Source organism: Acipenser ruthenus, unplaced genomic scaffold (genome assembly GCF_902713425.1).
Source record: "Acipenser ruthenus unplaced genomic scaffold, fAciRut3.2 maternal haplotype, whole genome shotgun sequence".
Lineage (NCBI taxonomy): Eukaryota > Metazoa > Chordata > Actinopteri > Acipenseriformes > Acipenseridae > Acipenser > Acipenser ruthenus.
In genome coordinates this window covers 840,458-863,154 of record NW_026708728.1, presented here as the reverse complement: position 1 = coordinate 863,154, position 22,697 = coordinate 840,458, and the positions used below count along the sequence as shown (strand labels likewise).

Here is a 22,697-nt window from a genome sequence, read left to right as displayed (position 1 = left end):
CCGCTGCTTTAAGCCTATGGGTCATTTGTAACAATTTTGGCAGGCTCTCAAAGAATCAGCGAATGTGGTAGGTGGCTGAAAATTGCTACAGAGTACCTGTAGGACATGCAGATAAGTGGTGGAAAAGCACAGGTTGCTGGGCCTTTCGGTTCCGACGCTGCCCCTGTCCTTAAATGCCACTTCTAAGTGCACTGCAGGCCCCTTGAAAAAGTACATTTGGAAGGATTTTGAAGCGATGCAAGCAGGTAGAAACACCATTCCAAGGGCTGTAGTATCAGACTAACAGCCTGTAACTGAGCCCAGGGTTTTTAGAGCGATTCCTACAAAATTCAGCTTTTTTCCGTTTCTGTTTTTTACGTTTTCTGGTGAAAACGCCTATACGTTTCAATGGGAATCACATTAAAATTAATATTTCAATAACCCCTGGAGCTACCACCTCATACGAGGTATCGTTGGATAGGTATGATTGCAAGCTACAAAACAACACCGCACTCGAGTTTTTATTCGACTGCTACACTAAATAACGACCTTAAATAGGTTTCGTTTACATTTGGCGAAAAAACGTCCCGTTCAGGTTTTTTTTTTTTTTTTTTTTTTTAATATTTAAATAACCACAGGTGGTATCAATTGAATCAAGGTATGCCTGTAAAGGTATTACTGCGAGCTACAAAACAAGACCTTTAGCACGGAAACGAGTGTGACCCTAACCCTAACCCTAACCCTAACCCTAACCCTAACCCTAACCCTAACCCTAACCCTAACCCTAACCCTAACCCTAACCCTAACCCCGACCCTAACCCCAACCCCAACCCCAACCCCAACCCTAACCCTAACCCTAACCCTAATCCTAAACCTAACCCTAACCCTAACCCCAACCCCAAATCTAACCGCAACCCTAACCGCACGTCCATCCCCAACCCCTACCCCCGCTGCACCCCCACCTCTAACCCTAACCCACACCACACCCCGACCCAGAGACTACCAGAGAACCGACGACTCAGCAACAGTCCAGCAACACTGCCCAGGAGAACCTACCAGGTTCACAGACACATCAACACGGACAAAAAGAACATAGACTGGAGCCTGCAAACTAACAAGAACATTCTCATCATTGGGGACTCCAATCTCCACAGAATCCCGGACCACACCCAGAGCCAAATACAGATTGAAAGCTACCCCGGAGCAAAATTCCTACATGCAGCCAACCTTCTGGACAAAGCCAAAACAGATAGAGGAGTGACCAAAGTGATCCTATCATTCGGAATCAACAACAAGGACCAGAAAGTCAAAGAGACAGCTATCAAAAACCTACAAAGGATGTACAGGTCAGCAAAGACAACCTTCCCAACTGCAGAAATCAAAGTGCCACTGGTGAACTTCTCACGAGCACTAGACATGCAGGCCCAACGAAACTTGGAAGAACTAAACGGATTCATCTCAGCCAACCTACCACACATACCGCTATTACCAACTGAGAAATTTCAAGCTGGCGGAGACAACATCCACTGGACAACCAACACAGCCAAAGATATGCTCCAGCACTGGTGCCAGCATTTAAACTAGGAGACCCCACAAGCCCAAATATCTCCAGGGAGGGGGCATCCAACATAGTCAATCTATGTAAATACTTCACACCAACAGAGAGTCAAAACAGCCTTTTGAGCAAAGGCCTCTCCTTCATACCCACACCGCAAACTGAAGCAAAACAGAAGCAGACACTGCGAGCAGAAACACAAGACTACCATAGGAGGCTAAAAATCGCAACCTTCTTTGAAGAGGAAGGAGACTCAAATCACATACCCTTCCTACCCAAATCCAACTGGGAACCAAATAACAACCAAGTTCCACAGGAAATCACAGAGATTATTCTTGAAGATCTAAAAACAATACACAGCCTGAACCCAGGTAACTACAGAACAGAAGACAACCTAACAGCACCAGAAAGGATTGCACTTAAGGAATTACAAAAACATACCGACATCATTTTCAAACCAGCAGACAAGGGAAGTTCAATAGTAATAATGGATAGAGAAGACTACATCTTTGAAGCCAACAGACAACTAAATAATCAAGAACACTACAGGAAATTAGACGCACCAATTTATCTTGATTCTGCTCAGGAAATTAACACAATAATACAAACACTAACAGACCACAAAATAATTAGTAGAAAACAGGCACACTATCTCAAGGGGGCAGACACACCCAGAGCACGCATTTTTTACATGCTACCAAAAATACACAAATCACCAGACACATGGACTATCCCACACACCATACCACCAGGCAGACCGATAGTATCGGATTGCAACAGTGAATCATATAGAATTGCAGAATACATAGACCACTTTTTAAACCCCCTATCCACCAAACACACTAGCTACCTTAAAGACACATATGACTTCATAGACAAAATTAAAACACTCAAACTACCAGAAACAGCTTTTCTCTTCACAATAGATATAGACAGCTTGTACACAAACATAGAGACCAACGCAGGCATTGCAGCTATCAGGAAATGTCTAAATCTAAATCCGGATCCAACCAGACCAGACGAGGAACTGATCAAACTCCTGGAAATCAGCTTAAGGAAAAACGACTTTGAATTCGACAACCAATTCTACCTCCAAACCAAAGGAACAGCGATGGGGAAACGCTTTGCTCCATCATATGCTAACATCTACATGGCCGATTGGGAAGAAACAATCCTCCCCAGATGCCCACACAGACCAACTCACTATTTCAGGTACCTAGATGACATTTGGGGCACTTGGACACATAGCATGGAGGAATTTACACATTTCATCTCGTTACTTAACACACACCACCAGTCCATCAAGGTAAAATACACCACACATAACAGCAAAGTAAACTTTTTAGACACCACCACTTACAAAGGACCACATTTTTCACAAACACACCAACTAGACACAAAAGTATATTTTAAAGAAACTGACACACACACTCTACTACACAAAACCAGCTATCACCCTAAACACACGTTTAGAGGTTTAATAAAATCACAACTACTCAGATTCCACAGAATTTGCACACAACATACTGACTTCCAGGCAGCTACCAAAGTTTTATTCACAGCACTCAGACAAAGGGGGTACTCCCGTTCCTTCCTCAGAGGAATAAGGAAAACCTTCTTAGAACAAAAGCCTAGAGACAACAAAAAGATTATTCCACTCATAACTACCTACTCACATTTTAGTGTGGCAGCTAATTCACAGATAAAACAAAACCTAACCAACAAATTACAAGACACCAACCTTCTTACAGGACACAAGATCATCTCAGCCTACAGAAAAAACAAAAACTTGACCAACTATTTAGTGTCCAGTAAACTGCCTTCACTTAATCGCAAACCAACAAAAGCATCACGACACTTCAAGCAACTTTCCTCCCTCCGGAGCCAATCCACAGGCATCACATACAACATTCCACAAACCTTTACACAAAACAGCAGGAACTGCATCTACGCAATACAATGCGATACATGCAAAACCATTTACATTGGAGAAACAGGCAACACTATCCGAGTAAGACTAACACAACACATCTATAATATCAAACACAAAAAAGAATCACAAACACCTCTAGTAGCACACTTTCTACAACACAACTTGGAATCTCTGAAAATTACAGGGCTGGAGAGGAACCAGAACTGGACAATCGGAGAAAGGAAATGGAGAGAAAAAGACTGGATCAACAAACTACAAACAACTTTCCCGCTAGGCCTGAACATTAGAATCTCCACGATAGACCTACACTAGAAAAGGAGCTCCAAAACAATAAAAAAAACAAAGAAAGAAATCCAAAAAGAGCCAGATGGCCAGTGCATCTTTCTTTCCCTGAAAAACCAACCAAGTGTGGAGTTCTCAGGGAAAAAAAGTTCCTACCTCACCCTAACCCTAACCCTAACCCTAACCCTAACCCTAACCCTAACCCTAACCCTAATCCCTAACCCTAACCCTAACCCTAACCCTAACCCTAACCCTAACCCCTAACCCTAACCCTAACCCTAACCCTAACCCTAACCCTAATCCCTAACCCTAACCCTAACCCTAACCCTAACCCTAACCCTAACCCTAACCCTAAACCCTAACCCTAACCCTAACCCTAACCCTAACCCCTAACCCTAACCCTAACCCTAACCCTAACCCTAACCCTAACCCTAAACCCTAACCCTAACCCTAACCCTAACCCTAACCCTAAACCCTAAACCCTAACCCTAACCCTAACCCTAACCCTAACCCTAAACCCTAACCCTAACCCTAACCCTAACCCTAACCCTAACCCTAAACCCTAACCCTAACCCTAACCCTAACCCTAACCCTAAATCCGAGTCACACTAGTTTTGATGGGCCACAGCTGGAGCTGCGTGCCTGCAACGGAGAGTGGGAGAGCTGGAGAGTGGGACGGCACTTGCATCGCAGTCGGATGCTGGGCTTTGGGACGCTCCATCCTTTTCACCGGCCATGGACGCGGCCAGGGCAGGGGGATGGATGCCTGTGACACAAGCCCAGTGCGGGAGTGCAAGCCCAGGGGTCATAGCTAGGAACATGCGACCAATGAAAACAGCCAAGGTTTTGAGTCTAAAGCACTTTATTAAAATCAGACAGATCCTGAGACGGTGCATTTAAACAGGTGTCCTCTGTGGAGGCAGAGTGAGCGACCAGGGGCGGCAGGCTGTCGGTAAGCTCCAGGCTCTCCCCGATGAGGCGTCTTGCTCGTTGGTGGTCAGCCGGGGCTTGGTCATGGACGTAGAAGCTCTCCTGTGTTCTCAGGCTGTGCGCCATGTGTCTCGAAACTGCAGTTTTGTTAACTTCGTTATGAGTTGCCCAAGTCTAGGGAGTAAAGAAAAATGAGTCAGGTTAGTGAAGTTGCCTTTACGTGCTGCAAACACCACTGGGCAGTGGTCAAGTCCTTCTTACATAGGTGACCACCGCAGAGCGAATCATGCCTGTGGTAATGTCGTCTCCCAGCCCCCAGTACTTCCAAGCTTTCGAAATGGCTCTTCCGATCTTCTTGATAGGGTTGCCCTTGTTGGTAAAGAAAAACGTGGTTGGTTTGTAGCTGTATCCCGGGAGTTTGTGTCTCATTGCGGCATACCGCAAGAGCCATTGATGCTCCAGGGTGCTCACCACCAACACCGCTTTCCCGAAGGTCGCTGCCGTTTTGTGGTTACTCACCTGTTGGGAGAGGGTATATATAATTTCCCCCAATGTTATACTTATTTTCCACCAGTAGATAGCAGCAGCCCCCAAGAAGTGTAGTCGACAAACATTAAAATTGTTACGCACGCTGATGTGGAACTCCCCCGTGTAGGCTTTGGCACCGTCAAAGTCAAGCAGACTCATATTCATTACGACCCCCCTACGATGACCATTGTGCAACAACAGCCTCCCGCACAGAAGGCCGACCAGGGTGCAGGCGTTGGAAGGTGCCGACTCGCAGAGATCTGTAAAGACAAGGGGAGCAGGCAGTCAGCTGTGAGCGCCCAGACGACAGGCGAGTACGTGTGCATTGCAAGGCTTACCAAGTAGTTCAGGTATCGCCGTCTCGCATTGCTGGTTAAAGCACTGGAGCTTGTTTTTAGGGATGAGCCGCTCTGCGAAACAGACATGAATGCACACATGAGCCGATACTATAAAATACACAAAAAGACGAACAACAAAAACACCGCAGAAATACCTTGCCCATGGTCTTGTACCAATTGACGGTGCAGCGAGAGTTGCCTTTTCCCCTGCTTTCTGAACGATTTGAGGAGGAACATTAACGAGCGTATGTTCCGTTCAGAAAGTTTTACGTGGCTTAAGTCAGCCTCATGCAGGTACCGCAGGAAAGAAAGTACGTCCTGTAGGTAACTGTGGACCGTGGTAGGTTTCAATCCTGATCTCATCAACTCATCGAACCACCTGTAATGAAAGAAGGACATGGGACGTTCAGTGGTTTGTCTAAACAGACGGGGTCGATGGAGCTTGTACTTTACGAGTATTACTCACGACTGGCTCCGTGAGGCGTGGCGCAAGAACCGCAAGTCGTTCCTGACTGGCCCCTCTGGTAACCTGGCCATGTGTTGCAAGAATAGTCGGATATGCTGAACCGCCTGTTTCGTGTTGTCCCGGCCCTTTGCAGTGGGTAGCGGTCCTGACAGAAACGCTCGGTACAGCTGAAGCGCTTTGGCTGAAAGGCACAGGAAAATAAAAAACGGGTTACACACACACACACACACACACACACACACAGAGTCTGAACTCACGGTCACGTTGGCTTCTTGGCTCGGGGCTTGAAGGTCCATGCTCTGTATAGGAGGAGGAGGAGGAGGAGGAGGAGGAATCATCATCTTCAGATGCTGAGGACGGCGACAGGTATGTGCCGCTACAAGATGTGCTACTCTCTGGGCGTACCGAGCCAGTCCCAGTAGCTGCCGAGGTGTCCTCTGTGGCTCGTAGCTGTTGTCGCAGCCCCGTGACAGTCGGCAGCGTTTTTGTACATGCTGGCTCCCTTCCCGAGGGCATTAAAGTCGGCGGAGCCGACTCTTGGTGAACACCCGGGTCTGAACTGAGAGTATGCGTTTTCTCGGTCGACTTATGTCTTTCCTCCGGCTGCTCCTGCATCCAATTATCAGTGACATTGCTTGTGGACCTTCGGTCAACTGTAGCTTTAGCCTTGGACATGAGTGCAGCATACTCTGGGTTGACTGTCTGAATATCGTGAATCCTGTGCAAGTGTCGATCCAGTCGGGCAATATTTCTGGCATGGCAGCCCTCCAATGGACAATTTAACTTTACGGGTGTTCTATAAAAAGGAAAAAAAAAACAACAAAAAAACACTCAATTAAAACACAAAATCTAACTTTAAAAAATAAATTAAGAAATAAACGTAAAAAGGTATTTAACAAACAGAAAGAAAGTTACAATACATTAACACGCTTACTTATCCGTGGTATGCTGGCGAACAGAGCAGTTTTTTTCCGTGTCCATCACTGTCTCAGGCTCTAGCCTGATGAAAGAGTAAATGACTGTCTGACGATCCGGCTTTATATCCTTATGGACGAGTCCACTGTTAATTGGACACGACCATTTTCCAGTGCTTGCTTAATTCGAAGTTGGACGGGATTACCCGCAGCTGCGGCCAACAAGGAGGCTGTTTTTTCTGCTGCGTGGGATCGACGAAAATAGCAGAGAATTAAGCTCACCCCACCCCCGAGTCTTCGGAAGACTTCGGCAACGTCACGGGCAGCTGCACGGCGGTTAGCCCTGGTCCCGCGTCCCGTGTGAACAGCGATGAATGAATTCATTCAATGCACTTTCCCCCCCGGGTGCACGAGTGTTATGAAGCCGGGCTATCGTTCCCCGAGCTCGGCTGAACACTTGCGGCGGTTAGCCCTGGTCCCGCGTCCCGTGTGAACAGCGATGAATGAATTCATTCAATGCACGCCCCCCCCCCCCCCGGGTGCACGAGTGTTATGAAGCCGGGCTATCGTTCCCCGAGCTCGGCTGAACACTTGCGGCGTCCCCCGGGGGACCTGCACGGCGGTTAGCCCTGGTCCCGCGTCCCGTGTGAACAGCGATGAATGAATTCATTCAATGCACGCCCCCCCCCCCGGGTGCACGAGTGTTATGAAGCCGGGCTATCGTTCCCCGAGCTCGGCTGAACACTTGCGGCGTCCCCCGGGGGACCTGCACGGCGGTTAGCCCTGGTCCCGCGTCCCGTGTGAACAGCGATGAATGAATTCATTCAATGCACGCCCCCCCCCCGGGTGCACGAGTGTTATGAAGCCGGGCTATCGTTCCCCGAGCTCGGCTGAACACTTGCGGCGTCCCCCGGGGGACCTGCACGGCGGTTAGCCCTGGTCCCGCGTCCCGTGTGAACAGCGATGAATGAATTCATTCAATGCACGCCCCCCCCCCGGGTGCACGAGTGTTATGAAGCCGGGCTATCGTTCCCCGAGCTCGGCTGAACACTTGCGGCGTCCCCCGGGGGACCTGCACGGCGGTTAGCCCTGGTCCCGCGTCCCGTGTGAACAGCGATGAATGAATTCATTCAATGCACGCCCCCCCCCCGGGTGCACGAGTGTTATGAAGCCGGGCTATCGTTCCCCGAGCTCGGCTGAACACTTGCGGCGTCCCCCGGGGGACCTGCACGGCGGTTAGCCCTGGTCCCGCGTCCCGTGTGAACAGCGATGAATGAATTCATTCAATGCACGCCCCCCCCCCGGGTGCACGAGTGTTATGAAGCCGGGCTATCGTTCCCCGAGCTCGGCTGAACACTTGCGGCGTCCCCCGGGGGACCTGCACGGCGGTTAGCCCTGGTCCCGCGTCCCGTGTGAACAGCGATGAATGAATTCATTCAATGCACGCCCCCCCCCCGGGTGCACGAGTGTTATGAAGCCGGGCTATCGTTCCCCGAGCTCGGCTGAACACTTGCGGCGTCCCCCGGGGGACCTGCACGGCGGTTAGCCCTGGTCCCGCGTCCCGTGTGAACAGCGATGAATGAATTCATTCAATGCACGCCCCCCCCCCCGGGTGCACGAGTGTTATGAAGCCGGGCTATCGTTCCCCGAGCTCGGCTGAACACTTGCGGCGTCCCCCGGGGGACCTGCACGGCGGTTAGCCCTGGTCCCGCGTCCCGTGTGAACAGCGATGAATGAATTCATTCAATGCACGCCCCCCCCCCCGGGTGCACGAGTGTTATGAAGCCGGGCTATCGTTCCCCGAGCTCGGCTGAACACTTGCGGCGTCCCCCGGGGGACCTGCACGGCGGTTAGCCCTGGTCCCGCGTCCCGTGTGAACAGCGATGAATGAATTCATTCAATGCACGCCCCCCCCCCGGGTGCACGAGTGTTATGAAGCCGGGCTATCGTTCCCCGAGCTCGGCTGAACACTTGCGGCGTCCCCCGGGGGACCTGCACGGCGGTTAGCCCTGGTCCCGCGTCCCGTGTGAACAGCGATGAATGAATTCATTCAATGCACTTTCCCCCCCGGGTGCACGAGTGTTATGAAGCCGGGCTATCGTTCCCCGAGCTCGGCTGAACACTTGCGGCGTCCCCCGGGGGACCTGCACGGCGGTTAGCCCTGGTCCCGCGTCCCGTGTGAACAGCGATGAATGAATTCATTCAATGCACGCCCCCCCCCGGGTGCACGAGTGTTATGAAGCCGGGCTATCGTTCCCCGAGCTCGGCTGAACACTTGCGGCGTCCCCCGGGGGACCTGCACGGCGGTTAGCCCTGGTCCCGCGTCCCGTGTGAACAGCGATGAATGAATTCATTCAATGCACGCCCCCCCCCCGGGTGCACGAGTGTTATGAAGCCGGGCTATCGTTCCCCGAGCTCGGCTGAACACTTGCGGCGTCCCCCGGGGGACCTGCACGGCGGTTAGCCCTGGTCCCGCGTCCCGTGTGAACAGCGATGAATGAATTCATTCAATGCACGCCCCCCCCCGGGTGCACGAGTGTTATGAAGCCGGGCTATCGTTCCCCGAGCTCGGCTGAACACTTGCGGCGTCCCCCGGGGGACCTGCACGGCGGTTAGCCCTGGTCCCGCGTCCCGTGTGAACAGCGATGAATGAATTCATTCAATGCACGCCCCCCCCCCCCGGGTGCACGAGTGTTATGAAGCCGGGCTATCGTTCCCCGAGCTCGGCTGAACACTTGCGGCGTCCCCCGGGGGACCTGCACGGCGGTTAGCCCTGGTCCCGCGTCCCGTGTGAACAGCGATGAATGAATTCATTCAATGCACGCCCCCCCCCCGGGTGCACGAGTGTTATGAAGCCGGGCTATCGTTCCCCGAGCTCGGCTGAACACTTGCGGCGTCCCCCGGGGGACCTGCACGGCGGTTAGCCCTGGTCCCGCGTCCCGTGTGAACAGCGATGAATGAATTCATTCAATGCACGCCCCCCCCCCGGGTGCACGAGTGTTATGGGTCCCGGCTGGAGATCCGCGAGCTCGGCTGAACACCTGCACAAGCGCCGCTGCGGAGACCCGTTAGAAGCAGCCCCGAAGGCCAGCGAAAATAGCCGAGAGTTAAGCCCCTCCCCGCCGTGGCTTCGTCAGCCACTCGCCGCTTCAAGAGGGACGGGCCTCTGGTCATGTGATTTATGACATGACATGACCAGAGGCCCGCCCAACCTGACGTTGCGGAAGTTTGCCGAAGACACAGCGGGGAGAGGCTTAACTCTCGGCTATTTTCGGACTCGGCGAGAAGGCAGCAGGACGCTCTATTCACGGCTAACTCCCCGCGGTCCCCTCTGACCGATCGGAGCCGGTTTAGCGCTCCAGGCAGTCGGATACTTTAGCGCCTCAGCAGCGGGGGCGACGACCTCTAACATTCCCCGGGGAGCTGCCCGAGTGTAAGGCCGGGACCCCCGTCTGCTGGGGGAAAAAAATACCTGCACGTCCCCCCCGTGTGCACGGGTGTTATGAGCTCGGGCTGAACACTTGCTCGTCCCCCCCGCCCCCGGGGAGCTGCACGGCGGAACAGCGATGAATGAATTCATTAAATGCACTTTCCCCCCGGGTGCACGAGTGTTATGGGTCCCGGCTGGAGATCCGCGAGCTCGGCTGAACACTTGCGGCGTCCCCCGGGGGACCTGCACGGCGGTTAGCCCTGGTCCCGCGTCCCGTGTGAACAGCGATGAATGAATTCATTCAATGCACTTTCCCCCCCGGGTGCACGAGTGTTATGAAGCCGGGCTATCGTTCCCCGAGCTCGGCTGAACACTTGCGGCGGTTAGCCCTGGTCCCGCGTCCCGTGTGAACAGCGATGAATGAATTCATTCAATGCACGCCCCCCCCCCCGGGTGCACGAGTGTTATGAAGCCGGGCTATCGTTCCCCGAGCTCGGCTGAACACTTGCGGCGTCCCCCGGGGGACCTGCACGGCGGTTAGCCCTGGTCCCGCGTCCCGTGTGAACAGCGATGAATGAATTCATTCAATGCACGCCCCCCCCCGGGTGCACGAGTGTTATGAAGCCGGGCTATCGTTCCCCGAGCTCGGCTGAACACTTGCGGCGTCCCCCGGGGGACCTGCACGGCGGTTAGCCCTGGTCCCGCGTCCCGTGTGAACAGCGATGAATGAATTCATTCAATGCACGCCCCCCCCCCGGGTGCACGAGTGTTATGAAGCCGGGCTATCGTTCCCCGAGCTCGGCTGAACACTTGCGGCGTCCCCCGGGGGACCTGCACGGCGGTTAGCCCTGGTCCCGCGTCCCGTGTGAACAGCGATGAATGAATTCATTCAATGCACGCCCCCCCCGGGTGCACGAGTGTTATGAAGCCGGGCTATCGTTCCCCGAGCTCGGCTGAACACTTGCGGCGTCCCCCGGGGGACCTGCACGGCGGTTAGCCCTGGTCCCGCGTCCCGTGTGAACAGCGATGAATGAATTCATTCAATGCACTTTCCCCCCCGGGTGCACGAGTGTTATGAAGCCGGGCTATCGTTCCCCGAGCTCGGCTGAACACTTGCGGCGTCCCCCGGGGGACCTGCACGGCGGTTAGCCCTGGTCCCGCGTCCCGTGTGAACAGCGATGAATGAATTCATTCAATGCACGCCCCCCCCCCCGGGTGCACGAGTGTTATGAAGCCGGGCTATCGTTCCCCGAGCTCGGCTGAACACTTGCGGCGTCCCCCGGGGGACCTGCACGGCGGTTAGCCCTGGTCCCGCGTCCCGTGTGAACAGCGATGAATGAATTCATTCAATGCACGCCCCCCCCCCCCGGGTGCACGAGTGTTATGAAGCCGGGCTATCGTTCCCCGAGCTCGGCTGAACACCTGCACAAGCGCCGCTGCGGAGACCCGTTAGAAGCAGCCCCGAAGGCCAGCGAAAATAGCCGAGAGTTAAGCCCCTCCCCGCCGTGGCTTCGTCAGCCACTCGCCGCTTCAAGAGGGACGGGCCTCTGGTCATGTGATTTATGACATGACATGACCAGAGGCCCGCCCAACCTGACGTTGCGGAAGTTTGCCGAAGACACAGCGGGGAGAGGCTTAACTCTCGGCTATTTTCGGACTCGGCGAGAAGGCAGCAGGACGCTCTATTCACGGCTAACTCCCCGCGGTCCCCTCTGACCGATCGGAGCCGGTTTAGCGCTCCAGGCAGTCGGATACTTTAGCGCCTCAGCAGCGGGGGCGACGACCTCTAACATTCCCCGGGGAGCTGCCCGAGTGTAAGGCCGGGACCCCCGTCTGCTGGGGGAAAAAAATACCTGCACGTCCCCCCCGTGTGCACGGGTGTTATGAGCTCGGGCTGAACACTTGCTCGTCCCCCCCGCCCCCGGGGAGCTGCACGGCGGAACAGCGATGAATGAATTCATTAAATGCACTTTCCCCCCGGGTGCACGAGTGTTATGGGTCCCGGCTGGAGATCCGCGAGCTCGGCTGAACACTTGCGGCGTCCCCCGGGGGACCTGCACGGCGGTTAGCCCTGGTCCCGCGTCCCGTGTGAACAGCGATGAATGAATTCATTCAATGCACGCCCCCCCCCCGGGTGCACGAGTGTTATGAAGCCGGGCTATCGTTCCCCGAGCTCGGCTGAACACTTGCGGCGGTTAGCCCTGGTCCCGCGTCCCGTGTGAACAGCGATGAATGAATTCATTCAATGCACGCCCCCCCCCCCGGGTGCACGAGTGTTATGAAGCCGGGCTATCGTTCCCCGAGCTCGGCTGAACACTTGCGGCGGTTAGCCCTGGTCCCGCGTCCCGTGTGAACAGCGATGAATGAATTCATTCAATGCACGCCCCCCCCCCGGGTGCACGAGTGTTATGAAGCCGGGCTATCGTTCCCCGAGCTCGGCTGAACACTTGCGGCGTCCCCCGGGGGACCTGCACGGCGGTTAGCCCTGGTCCCGCGTCCCGTGTGAACAGCGATGAATGAATTCATTCAATGCACGCCCCCCCCCCCGGGTGCACGAGTGTTATGAAGCCGGGCTATCGTTCCCCGAGCTCGGCTGAACACTTGCGGCGTCCCCCGGGGGACCTGCACGGCGGTTAGCCCTGGTCCCGCGTCCCGTGTGAACAGCGATGAATGAATTCATTCAATGCACGCCCCCCCCCGGGTGCACGAGTGTTATGAAGCCGGGCTATCGTTCCCCGAGCTCGGCTGAACACTTGCGGCGTCCCCCGGGGGACCTGCACGGCGGTTAGCCCTGGTCCCGCGTCCCGTGTGAACAGCGATGAATGAATTCATTCAATGCACGCCCCCCCCCCGGGTGCACGAGTGTTATGAAGCCGGGCTATCGTTCCCCGAGCTCGGCTGAACACTTGCGGCGTCCCCCGGGGGACCTGCACGGCGGTTAGCCCTGGTCCCGCGTCCCGTGTGAACAGCGATGAATGAATTCATTCAATGCACGCCCCCCCCCCGGGTGCACGAGTGTTATGAAGCCGGGCTATCGTTCCCCGAGCTCGGCTGAACACTTGCGGCGTCCCCCGGGGGACCTGCACGGCGGTTAGCCCTGGTCCCACGTCCCGTGTGAACAGCGATGAATGAATTCATTCAATGCACGCCCCCCCCCCGGGTGCACGAGTGTTATGAAGCCGGGCTATCGTTCCCCGAGCTCGGCTGAACACTTGCGGCGTCCCCCGGGGGACCTGCACGGCGGTTAGCCCTGGTCCCGCGTCCCGTGTGAACAGCGATGAATGAATTCATTCAATGCACGCCCCCCCCCCGGGTGCACGAGTGTTATGAAGCCGGGCTATCGTTCCCCGAGCTCGGCTGAACACTTGCGGCGTCCCCCGGGGGACCTGCACGGCGGTTAGCCCTGGTCCCGCGTCCCGTGTGAACAGCGATGAATGAATTCATTCAATGCACGCCCCCCCCCCGGGTGCACGAGTGTTATGAAGCCGGGCTATCGTTCCCCGAGCTCGGCTGAACACTTGCGGCGTCCCCCGGGGGACCTGCACGGCGGTTAGCCCTGGTCCCGCGTCCCGTGTGAACAGCGATGAATGAATTCATTCAATGCACGCCCCCCCCCCGGGTGCACGAGTGTTATGAAGCCGGGCTATCGTTCCCCGAGCTCGGCTGAACACTTGCGGCGTCCCCCGGGGGACCTGCACGGCGGTTAGCCCTGGTCCCGCGTCCCGTGTGAACAGCGATGAATGAGTTCATTCAATGCACGCCCCCCCCCCGGGTGCACGAGTGTTATGAAGCCGGGCTATCGTTCCCCGAGCTCGGCTGAACACTTGCGGTGTCCCCCGGGGGACCTGCACGGCGGTTAGCCCTGGTCCCGCGTCCCGTGTGAACAGCGATGAATGAATTCATTCAATGCACTTTCCCCCCCGGGTGCACGAGTGTTATGAAGCCGGGCTATCGTTCCCCGAGCTCGGCTGAACACTTGCGGCGTCCCCCGGGGGACCTGCACGGCGGTTAGCCCTGGTCCCGCGTCCCGTGTGAACAGCGATGAATGAATTCATTCAATGCACTTTCCCCACCGGGTGCACGAGTGTTATGGGTCCCGGCTGGAGATCCGCGAGCTCGGCTGAACACCTGCACAAGCGCCGCTGCGGAGACCCGTTAGAAGCAGCCCCGAAGGCCAGCGAAAATAGCCGAGAGTTAAGCCCCTCCCCGCCGTGGCTTCGTCAGCCACTCGCCGCTTCAAGAGGGACGGGCCTCTGGTCATGTCATGTCATAAATCACATGACCAGAGGCCCGCCCAACCTGACGTTGCGGAAGTTTGCCGAAGACACAGCGGGGAGAGGCTTAACTCTCGGCTATTTTCGGACTCGGCGAGAAGGCAGCAGGACGCTCTATTCACGGCTAACTCCCCGCGGTCCCCTCTGACCGATCGGAGCCGGTTTAGCGCTCCAGGCAGTCGGATACTTTAGCGCCTCAGCAGCGGGGGCGACGACCTCTAACATTCCCCGGGGAGCTGCCCGAGTGTAAGGCCGGGACCCCCGTCTGCTGGGGGAAAAAAATACCTGCACGTCCCCCCCGTGTGCACGGGTGTTATGAGCTCGGGCTGAACACTTGCTCGTCCCCCCCCGCCCCCGGGGAGCTGCACGGCGGAACAGCGATGAATGAATTCATTAAATGCACTTTCCCCCCGGGTGCACGAGTGTTATGGGTCCCGGCTGGAGATCCGCGAGCTCGGCTGAACACTTGCGGCGTCCCCCGGGGGACCTGCACGGCGGTTAGCCCTGGTCCCGCGTCCCGTGTGAACAGCGATGAATGAATTCATTCAATGCACGCCCCCCCCCCGGGTGCACGAGTGTTATGAAGCCGGGCTATCGTTCCCCGAGCTCGGCTGAACACTTGCGGCGTCCCCCGGGGGACCTGCACGGCGGTTAGCCCTGGTCCCGCGTCCCGTGTGAACAGCGATGAATGAATTCATTCAATGCACGCCCCCCCCCCGGGTGCACGAGTGTTATGGAGCCGGGCTATCGTTCCCCGAGCTCGGCTGAACACTTGCGGCGTCCCCCGGGGGACCTGCACGGCGGTTAGCCCTGGTCCCGCGTCCCGTGTGAACAGCGATGAATGAATTCATTCAATGCACGCCCCCCCCCCGGGTGCACGAGTGTTATGAAGCCGGGCTATCGTTCCCCGAGCTCGGCTGAACACTTGCGGCGTCCCCCGGGGGACCTGCACGGCGGTTAGCCCTGGTCCCGCGTCCCGTGTGAACAGCGATGAATGAATTCATTCAATGCACGCCCCCCCCCCCGGGTGCACTAGTGTTATGAAGCCGGGCTATCGTTCCCCGAGCTCGGCTGAACACTTGCGGCGTCCCCCGGGGGACCTGCACGGCGGTTAGCCCTGGTCCCGCGTCCCGTGTGAACAGCGATGAATGAATTCATTCAATGCACGCCCCCCCCCCGGGTGCACGAGTGTTATGAAGCCGGGCTATCGTTCCCCGAGCTCGGCTGAACACTTGCGGCGTCCCCCGGGGGACCTGCACGGCGGTTAGCCCTGGTCCCGCGTCCCGTGTGAACAGCGATGAATGAATTCATTCAATGCACGCCCCCCCCCCCGGGTGCACGAGTGTTATGAAGCCGGGCTATCGTTCCCCGAGCTCGGCTGAACACTTGCGGCGTCCCCCGGGGGACCTGCACGGCGGTTAGCCCTGGTCCCGCGTCCCGTGTGAACAGCGATGAATGAATTCATTCAATGCACGCCCCCCCCCCGGGTGCACGAGTGTTATGAAGCCGGGCTATCGTTCCCCGAGCTCGGCTGAACACTTGCGGCGTCCCCCGGGGGACCTGCACGGCGGTTAGCCCTGGTCCCGCGTCCCGTGTGAACAGCGATGAATGAATTCATTCAATGCACGCCCCCCCCCCCGGGTGCACGAGTGTTATGGGTCCCGGCTGGAGATCCGCGAGCTCGGCTGAACACCTGCACAAGCGCCGCTGCGGAGACCCGTTAGAAGCAGCCCCGAAGGCCAGCGAAAATAGCCGAGAGTTAAGCCCCTCCCCGCCGTGGCTTCGTCAGCCACTCGCCGCTTCAAGAGGGACGGGCCTCTGGTCATGTGATTTATGACATGACATGACCAGAGGCCCGCCCAACCTGACGTTGCGGAAGTTTGCCGAAGACACAGCGGGGAGAGGCTTAACTCTCGGCTATTTTCGGACTCGGCGAGAAGGCAGCAGGACGCTCTATTCACGGCTAACTCCCCGCGGTCCCCTCTGACCGATCGGAGCCGGTTTAGCGCTCCAGGCAGTCGGATACTTTAGCGCCTCAGCAGCGGGGGCGACGACCTCTAACATTCCCCGGGGAGCTGCCCGAGTGTAAGGCCGGGACCCCCGTCTGCTGGGGGAAAAAAATACCTGCACGTCCCCCCCGTGTGCACGGGTGTTATGAGCTCGGGCTGAACACTTGCTCGTCCCCCCCGCCCCCGGGGAGCTGCACGGCGGAACAGCGATGAATGAATTCATTAAATGCACTTTCCCCCCGGGTGCACGAGTGTTATGGGTCCCGGCTGGAGATCCGCGAGCTCGGCTGAACACTTGCGGCGTCCCCCGGGGGACCTGCACGGCGGTTAGCCCTGGTCCCGCGTCCCGTGTGAACAGCGATGAATGAATTCATTCAATGCACTTTCCCCCCCGGGTGCACGAGTGTTATGAAGCCGGGCTATCGTTCCCCGAGCTCGGCTGAACACTTGCGGCGGTTAGCCCTGGTCCCGCGTCCCGTGTGAACAGCGATGAATGAATTAATTCAATGCACGCCCCCCCCCCCCGGGTGCACGAGTGTTATGAAGCCGGGCTATCGTTCCCCGAGCTCGGCTGAACACTTGCGGTGGTTAGCCCTGGTCCCGCGTCCCGTGTGAACAGCGATGAATGAATTCATTCAATGCACGCCCCCCCCCGGGTGCACGAGTGTTATGAAGCCGGGCTATCGTTCCCCGAGCTCGGCTGAACACTTGCGGCGTCCCCCGGGGGACCTGCACGGCGGTTAGCCCTGGTCCCGCGTCCCGTGTGAACAGCGATGAATGAATTCATTCAATGCACGCCCCCCCCCCGGGTGCACGAGTGTTATGAAGCCGGGCTATCGTTCCCCGAGCTCGGCTGAACACTTGCGGCGTCCCCCGGGGGACCTGCACGGCGGTTAGCCCTGGTCCCGCGTCCCGTGTGAACAGCGATGAATGAATTCATTCAATGCACGCCCCCCCCCCGGGTGCACGAGTGTTATGAAGCCGGGCTATCGTTCCCCGAGCTCGGCTGAACACTTGCGGCGTCCCCCGGGGGACCTGCACGGCGGTTAGCCCTGGTCCCGCGTCCCGTGTGAACAGCGATGAATGAATTCATTCAATGCACTTTCCCCCCCGGGTGCACGAGTGTTATGAAGCCGGGCTATCGTTCCCCGAGCTCGGCTGAACACTTGCGGCGTCCCCCGGGGGACCTGCACGGCGGTTAGCCCTGGTCCCGCGTCCCGTGTGAACAGCGATGAATGAATTCATTCAATGCACTTTCCCCCCCGGGTGCACGAGTGTTATGAAGCCGGGCTATCGTTCCCCGAGCTCGGCTGAACACTTGCGGCGTCCCCCGGGGGACCTGCACGGCGGTTAGCCCTGGTCCCGCGTCCCGTGTGAACAGCGATGAATGAATTCATTCAATGCACGCCCCCCCCCGGGTGCACGAGTGTTATGAAGCCGGGCTATCGTTCCCCGAGCTCGGCTGAACACTTGCGGCGTCCCCCGGGGGACCTGCACGGCGGTTAGCCCTGGTCCCGCGTCCCGTGTGAACAGCGATGAATGAATTCATTCAATGCACGCCCCCCCCCCCCGGGTGCACGAGTGTTATGAAGCCGGGCTATCGTTCCCCGAGCTCGGCTGAACACTTGCGGCGTCCCCCGGGGGACCTGCACGGCGGTTAGCCCTGGTCCCGCGTCCCGTGTGAACAGCGATGAATGAATTCATTCAATGCACGCCCCCCCCCCCGGGTGCACGAGTGTTATGAAGCCGGGCTATCGTTCCCCGAGCTCGGCTGAACACTTGCGGCGTCCCCCGGGGGACCTGCACGGCGGTTAGCCCTGGTCCCGCGTCCCGTGTGAACAGCGATGAATGAATTCATTCAATGCACGCCCCCCCCCCGGGTGCACGAGTGTTATGGGTCCCGGCTGGAGATCCGCGAGCTCGGCTGAACACCTGCACAAGCGCCGCTGCGGAGACCTGTTAGAAGCAGCCCCGAAGGCCAGCGAAAATAGCCGAGAGTTAAGCCCCTCCCCGCCGTGGCTTCGTCAGCCACTCGCCGCTTCAAGAGGGACGGGCCTCTGGTCATGTGATTTATGACATGACATGACCAGAGGCCCGCCCAACCTGACGTTGCGGAAGTTTGCCGAAGACACAGCGGGGAGAGGCTTAACTCTCGGCTATTTTCGGACTCGGCGAGAAGGCAGCAGGACGCTCTATTCACGGCTAACTCCCCGCGGTCCCCTCTGACCGATCGGAGCCGGTTTAGCGCTCCAGGCAGTCGGATACTTTAGCGCCTCAGCAGCGGGGGCGACGACCTCTAACATTCCCCGGGGAGCTGCCCGAGTGTAAGGCCGGGACCCCCGTCTGCTGGGGGAAAGAAATACCTGCACGTCCCCCCCGTGTGCACGGGTGTTATGAGCTCGGGCTGAACACTTGCTCGTCCCCCCCGCCCCCGGGGAGCTGCACGGCGGAACAGCGATGAATGAATTCATTAAATGCACTTTCCCCCCGGGTGCACGAGTGTTATGGGTCCCGGCTGGAGATCCGCGAGCTCGGCTGAACACTTGCGGCGTCCCCCGGGGGACCTGCACGGCGGTTAGCCCTGGTCCCGCGTCCCGTGTGAACAGCGATGAATGAATTCATTCAATGCACGCCCCCCCCCCGGGTGCACGAGTGTTATGAAGCCGGGCTATCGTTCCCCGAGCTCGGCTGAACACTTGCGGCGGTTAGCCCTGGTCCCGCGTCCCGTGTGAACAGCGATGAATGAATTCATTCAATGCACGCCCCCCCCCGGGTGCACGAGTGTTATGAAGCCGGGCTATCGTTCCCCGAGCTCGGCTGAACACTTGCGGCGGTTAGCCCTGGTCCCGCGTCCCGTGTGAACAGCGATGAATGAATTCATTCAATGCACGCCCCCCCCCCGGGTGCACGAGTGTTATGGGTCCCGGCTGGAGATCCGCGAGCTCGGCTGAACACCTGCACAAGCGCTGCTGCGGAGACCCGTTAGAAGCAGCCCCGAAGGCCAGCGAAAATAGCCGAGAGTTAAGCCCCTCCCCGCCGTGGCTTCGTCAGCCACTCGCCGCTTCAAGAGGGACGGGCCTCTGGTCATGTCATGTCATAAATCACATGACCAGAGGCCCGCCCAACCTGACGTTGCGGAAGTTTGCCGAAGACACAGCGGGGAGAGGCTTAACTCTCGGCTATTTTCGGACTCGGCGAGAAGGCAGCAGGACGCTCTATTCACGGCTAACTCCCCGCGGTCCCCTCTGACCGATCGGAGCCGGTTTAGCGCTCCAGGCAGTCGGATACTTTAGCGCCTCAGCAGCGGGGGCGACGACCTCTAACATTCCCCGGGGAGCTGCCCGAGTGTAAGGCCGGGACCCCCGTCTGCTGGGGGAAAAAAATACCTGCACGTCCCCCCCGTGTGCACGGGTGTTATGAGCTCGGGCTGAACACTTGCTCGTCCCCCCCGCCCCCGGGGAGCTGCACGGCGGAACAGCGATGAATGAATTCATTAAATGCACTTTCCCCCCGGGTGCACGAGTGTTATGGGTCCCGGCTGGAGATCCGCGAGCTCGGCTGAACACTTGCGGCGTCCCCCGGGGGACCTGCACGGCGGTTAGCCCTGGTCCCGCGTCCCGTGTGAACAGCGATGAATGAATTCATTCAATGCACGCCCCCCCCCCGGGTGCACGAGTGTTATGAAGCCGGGCTATCGTTCCCCGAGCTCGGCTGAACACTTGCGGCGGTTAGCCCTGGTCCCGCGTCCCGTGTGAACAGCGATGAATGAATTCATTCAATGCACGCCCCCCCCCCGGGTGCACGAGTGTTATGAAGCCGGGCTATCGTTCCCCGAGCTCGGCTGAACACTTGCGGCGGTTAGCCCTGGTCCCGCGTCCCGTGTGAACAGCGATGAATGAATTCATTCAATGCACGCCCCCCCCCCGGGTGCACGAGTGTTATGAAGCCGGGCTATCGTTCCCCGAGCTCGGCTGAACACTTGCGGCGTCCCCCGGGGGACCTGCACGGCGGTTAGCCCTGGTCCCGCGTCCCGTGTGAACAGCGATGAATGAATTCATTCAATGCACGCCCCCCCCCCCCGGGTGCACGAGTGTTATGAAGCCGGGCTATCGTTCCCCGAGCTCGGCTGAACACTTGCGGCGTCCCCCGGGGGACCTGCACGGCGGTTAGCCCTGGTCCCGCGTCCCGTGTGAACAGCGATGAATGAATTCATTCAATGCACGCCCCCCCCCCGGGTGCACGAGTGTTATGAAGCCGGGCTATCGTTCCCCGAGCTCGGCTGAACACTTGCGGCGTCCTCCGGGGGACCTGCACGGCGGTTAGCCCTGGTCCCGCGTCCCGTGTGAACAGCGATGAATGAATTCATTCAATGCACGCCCCCCCCCCGGGTGCACGAGTGTTATGAAGCCGGGCTATCGTTCCCCGAGCTCGGCTGAACACTTGCGGCGTCCCCCGGGGGACCTGCACGGCGGTTAGCCCTGGTCCCGCGTCCCGTGTGAACAGCGATGAATGAATTCATTCAATGCACGCCCCCCCCCCGGGTGCACGAGTGTTATGAAGCCGGGCTATCGTTCCCCGAGCTCGGCTGAACACTTGCGGCGTCCCCCGGGGGACCTGCACGGCGGTTAGCCCTGGTCCCGCGTCCCGTGTGAACAGCGATGAATGAATTCATTCAATGCACGCCCCCCCCCCGGGTGCACGAGTGTTATGAAGCCGGGCTATCGTTCCCCGAGCTCGGCTGAACACTTGCGGCGTCCCCCGGGGGACCTGCACGGCGGTTAGCCCTGGTCCCGCGTCCCGTGTGAACAGCGATGAATGAATTCATTCAATGCACGCCCCCCCCCCGGGTGCACGAGTGTTATGAAGCCGGGCTATCGTTCCCCGAGCTCGGCTGAACACTTGCGGCGTCCCCCGGGGGACCTGCACGGCGGTTAGCCCTGGTCCCGCGTCCCGTGTGAACAGCGATGAATGAATTCATTCAATGCACGCCCCCCCCCCCGGGTGCACGAGTGTTATGAAGCCGGGCTATCGTTCCCCGAGCTCGGCTGAACACTTGCGGCGTCCCCCGGGGGACCTGCACGGCGGTTAGCCCTGGTCCCGAGTCCCGTGTGAACAGCGATGAATGAATTCATTCAATGCACGCCCCCCCCCCGGGTGCACGAGTGTTATGAAGCCGGGCTATCGTTCCCCGAGCTCGGCTGAACACTTGCGGCGTCCCCCGGGGGACCTGCACGGCGGTTAGCCCTGGTCCCGCGTCCCGTGTGAACAGCGATGAATGAATTCATTCAATGCACGCCCCCCCCCCCGGGTGCACGAGTGTTATGAAGCCGGGCTATCGTTCCCCGAGCTCGGCTGAACACTTGCGGCGTCCCCCGGGGGACCTGCACGGCGGTTAGCCCTGGTCCCGCGTCCCGTGTGAACAGCGATGAATGAATTCATTCAATGCACGCCCCCCCCCCGGGTGCACGAGTGTTATGAAGCCGGGCTATCGTTCCCCGAGCTCGGCTGAACACTTGCGGCGTCCCCCGGGGGACCTGCACGGCGGTTAGCCCTGGTCCCGCGTCCCGTGTGAACAGCGATGAATGAATTCATTCAATGCACTTTCCCCCCCGGGTGCACGAGTGTTATGAAGCCGGGCTATCGTTCCCCGAGCTCGGCTGAACACTTGCGGCGTCCCCCGGGGGACCTGCACGGCGGTTAGCCCTGGTCCCGCGTCCCGTGTGAACAGCGATGAATGAATTCATTCAATGCACGCCCCCCCCCCGGGTGCACGAGTGTTATGAAGCCGGGCTATCGTTCCCCGAGCTCGGCTGAACACTTGCGGCGTCCCCCGGGGGACCTGCACGGCGGTTAGCCCTGGTCCCGCGTCCCGTGTGAACAGCGATGAATGAATTCATTCAATGCACTTTCCCCCCCGGGTGCACGAGTGTTATGAAGCCGGGCTATCGTTCCCCGAGCTCGGCTGAACACTTGCGGCGTCCCCCGGGGGACCTGCACGGCGGTTAGCCCTGGTCCCGCGTCCCGTGTGAACAGCGATGAATGAATTCATTCAATGCACG

The 22,697-nt window shown here is 58.1% G+C and overlaps 1 protein-coding gene across 3 annotated transcripts; it reads right to left on the bottom strand.

Annotated features, from left to right (window-relative positions):
- Window positions 1–4,593: 4,593 nt before the first annotated feature.
- Window positions 4,594–7,078, bottom strand: LOC131696588 (uncharacterized). 3 transcript variants are annotated; one of them, XM_059021681.1, is made up of 9 exons: window positions 6,946–7,078; window positions 6,269–6,807; window positions 6,012–6,192; window positions 5,701–5,924; window positions 5,546–5,617; window positions 5,310–5,467; window positions 5,151–5,198; window positions 4,941–5,048; window positions 4,594–4,853 (listed from the first exon to the last, which is right to left on the bottom strand). In XM_059021681.1, exons 1-9 carry the CDS (start codon window positions 6,990–6,992, stop codon window positions 4,602–4,604), a joined length of 1,629 nt encoding a protein of 542 aa, XP_058877664.1. In that variant the 5' UTR covers window positions 6,993–7,078; the 3' UTR covers window positions 4,594–4,601. The 3 variants fall into 3 exon arrangements, with proteins under 3 accessions (XP_058877664.1, XP_058877663.1, XP_058877665.1); XM_059021680.1 differs by having other exon boundaries at window positions 4,941–5,198; XM_059021682.1 differs by lacking the exons at window positions 4,941–5,048; window positions 5,151–5,198.
- Window positions 7,079–22,697: the final 15,619 nt, after the last annotated feature.

Coding starts and splice junctions, on each gene's coding strand:
- LOC131696588 (XM_059021680.1), bottom strand. CDS start 6,992: ATGGACACGGAAAAAAACTGCTCTGTTCGCCAGCATACCACGGATAA. Junction 5,925..6,011: donor CACGCCTCACGGAGCCAGTC/GTGAGTAATACT, acceptor CTTTCATTACAG/GTGGTTCGATGAGTTGATGA. Junction 4,854..4,940: donor GCTCTGCGGTGGTCACCTAT/GTAAGAAGGACT, acceptor TTTACTCCCTAG/ACTTGGGCAACTCATAACGA.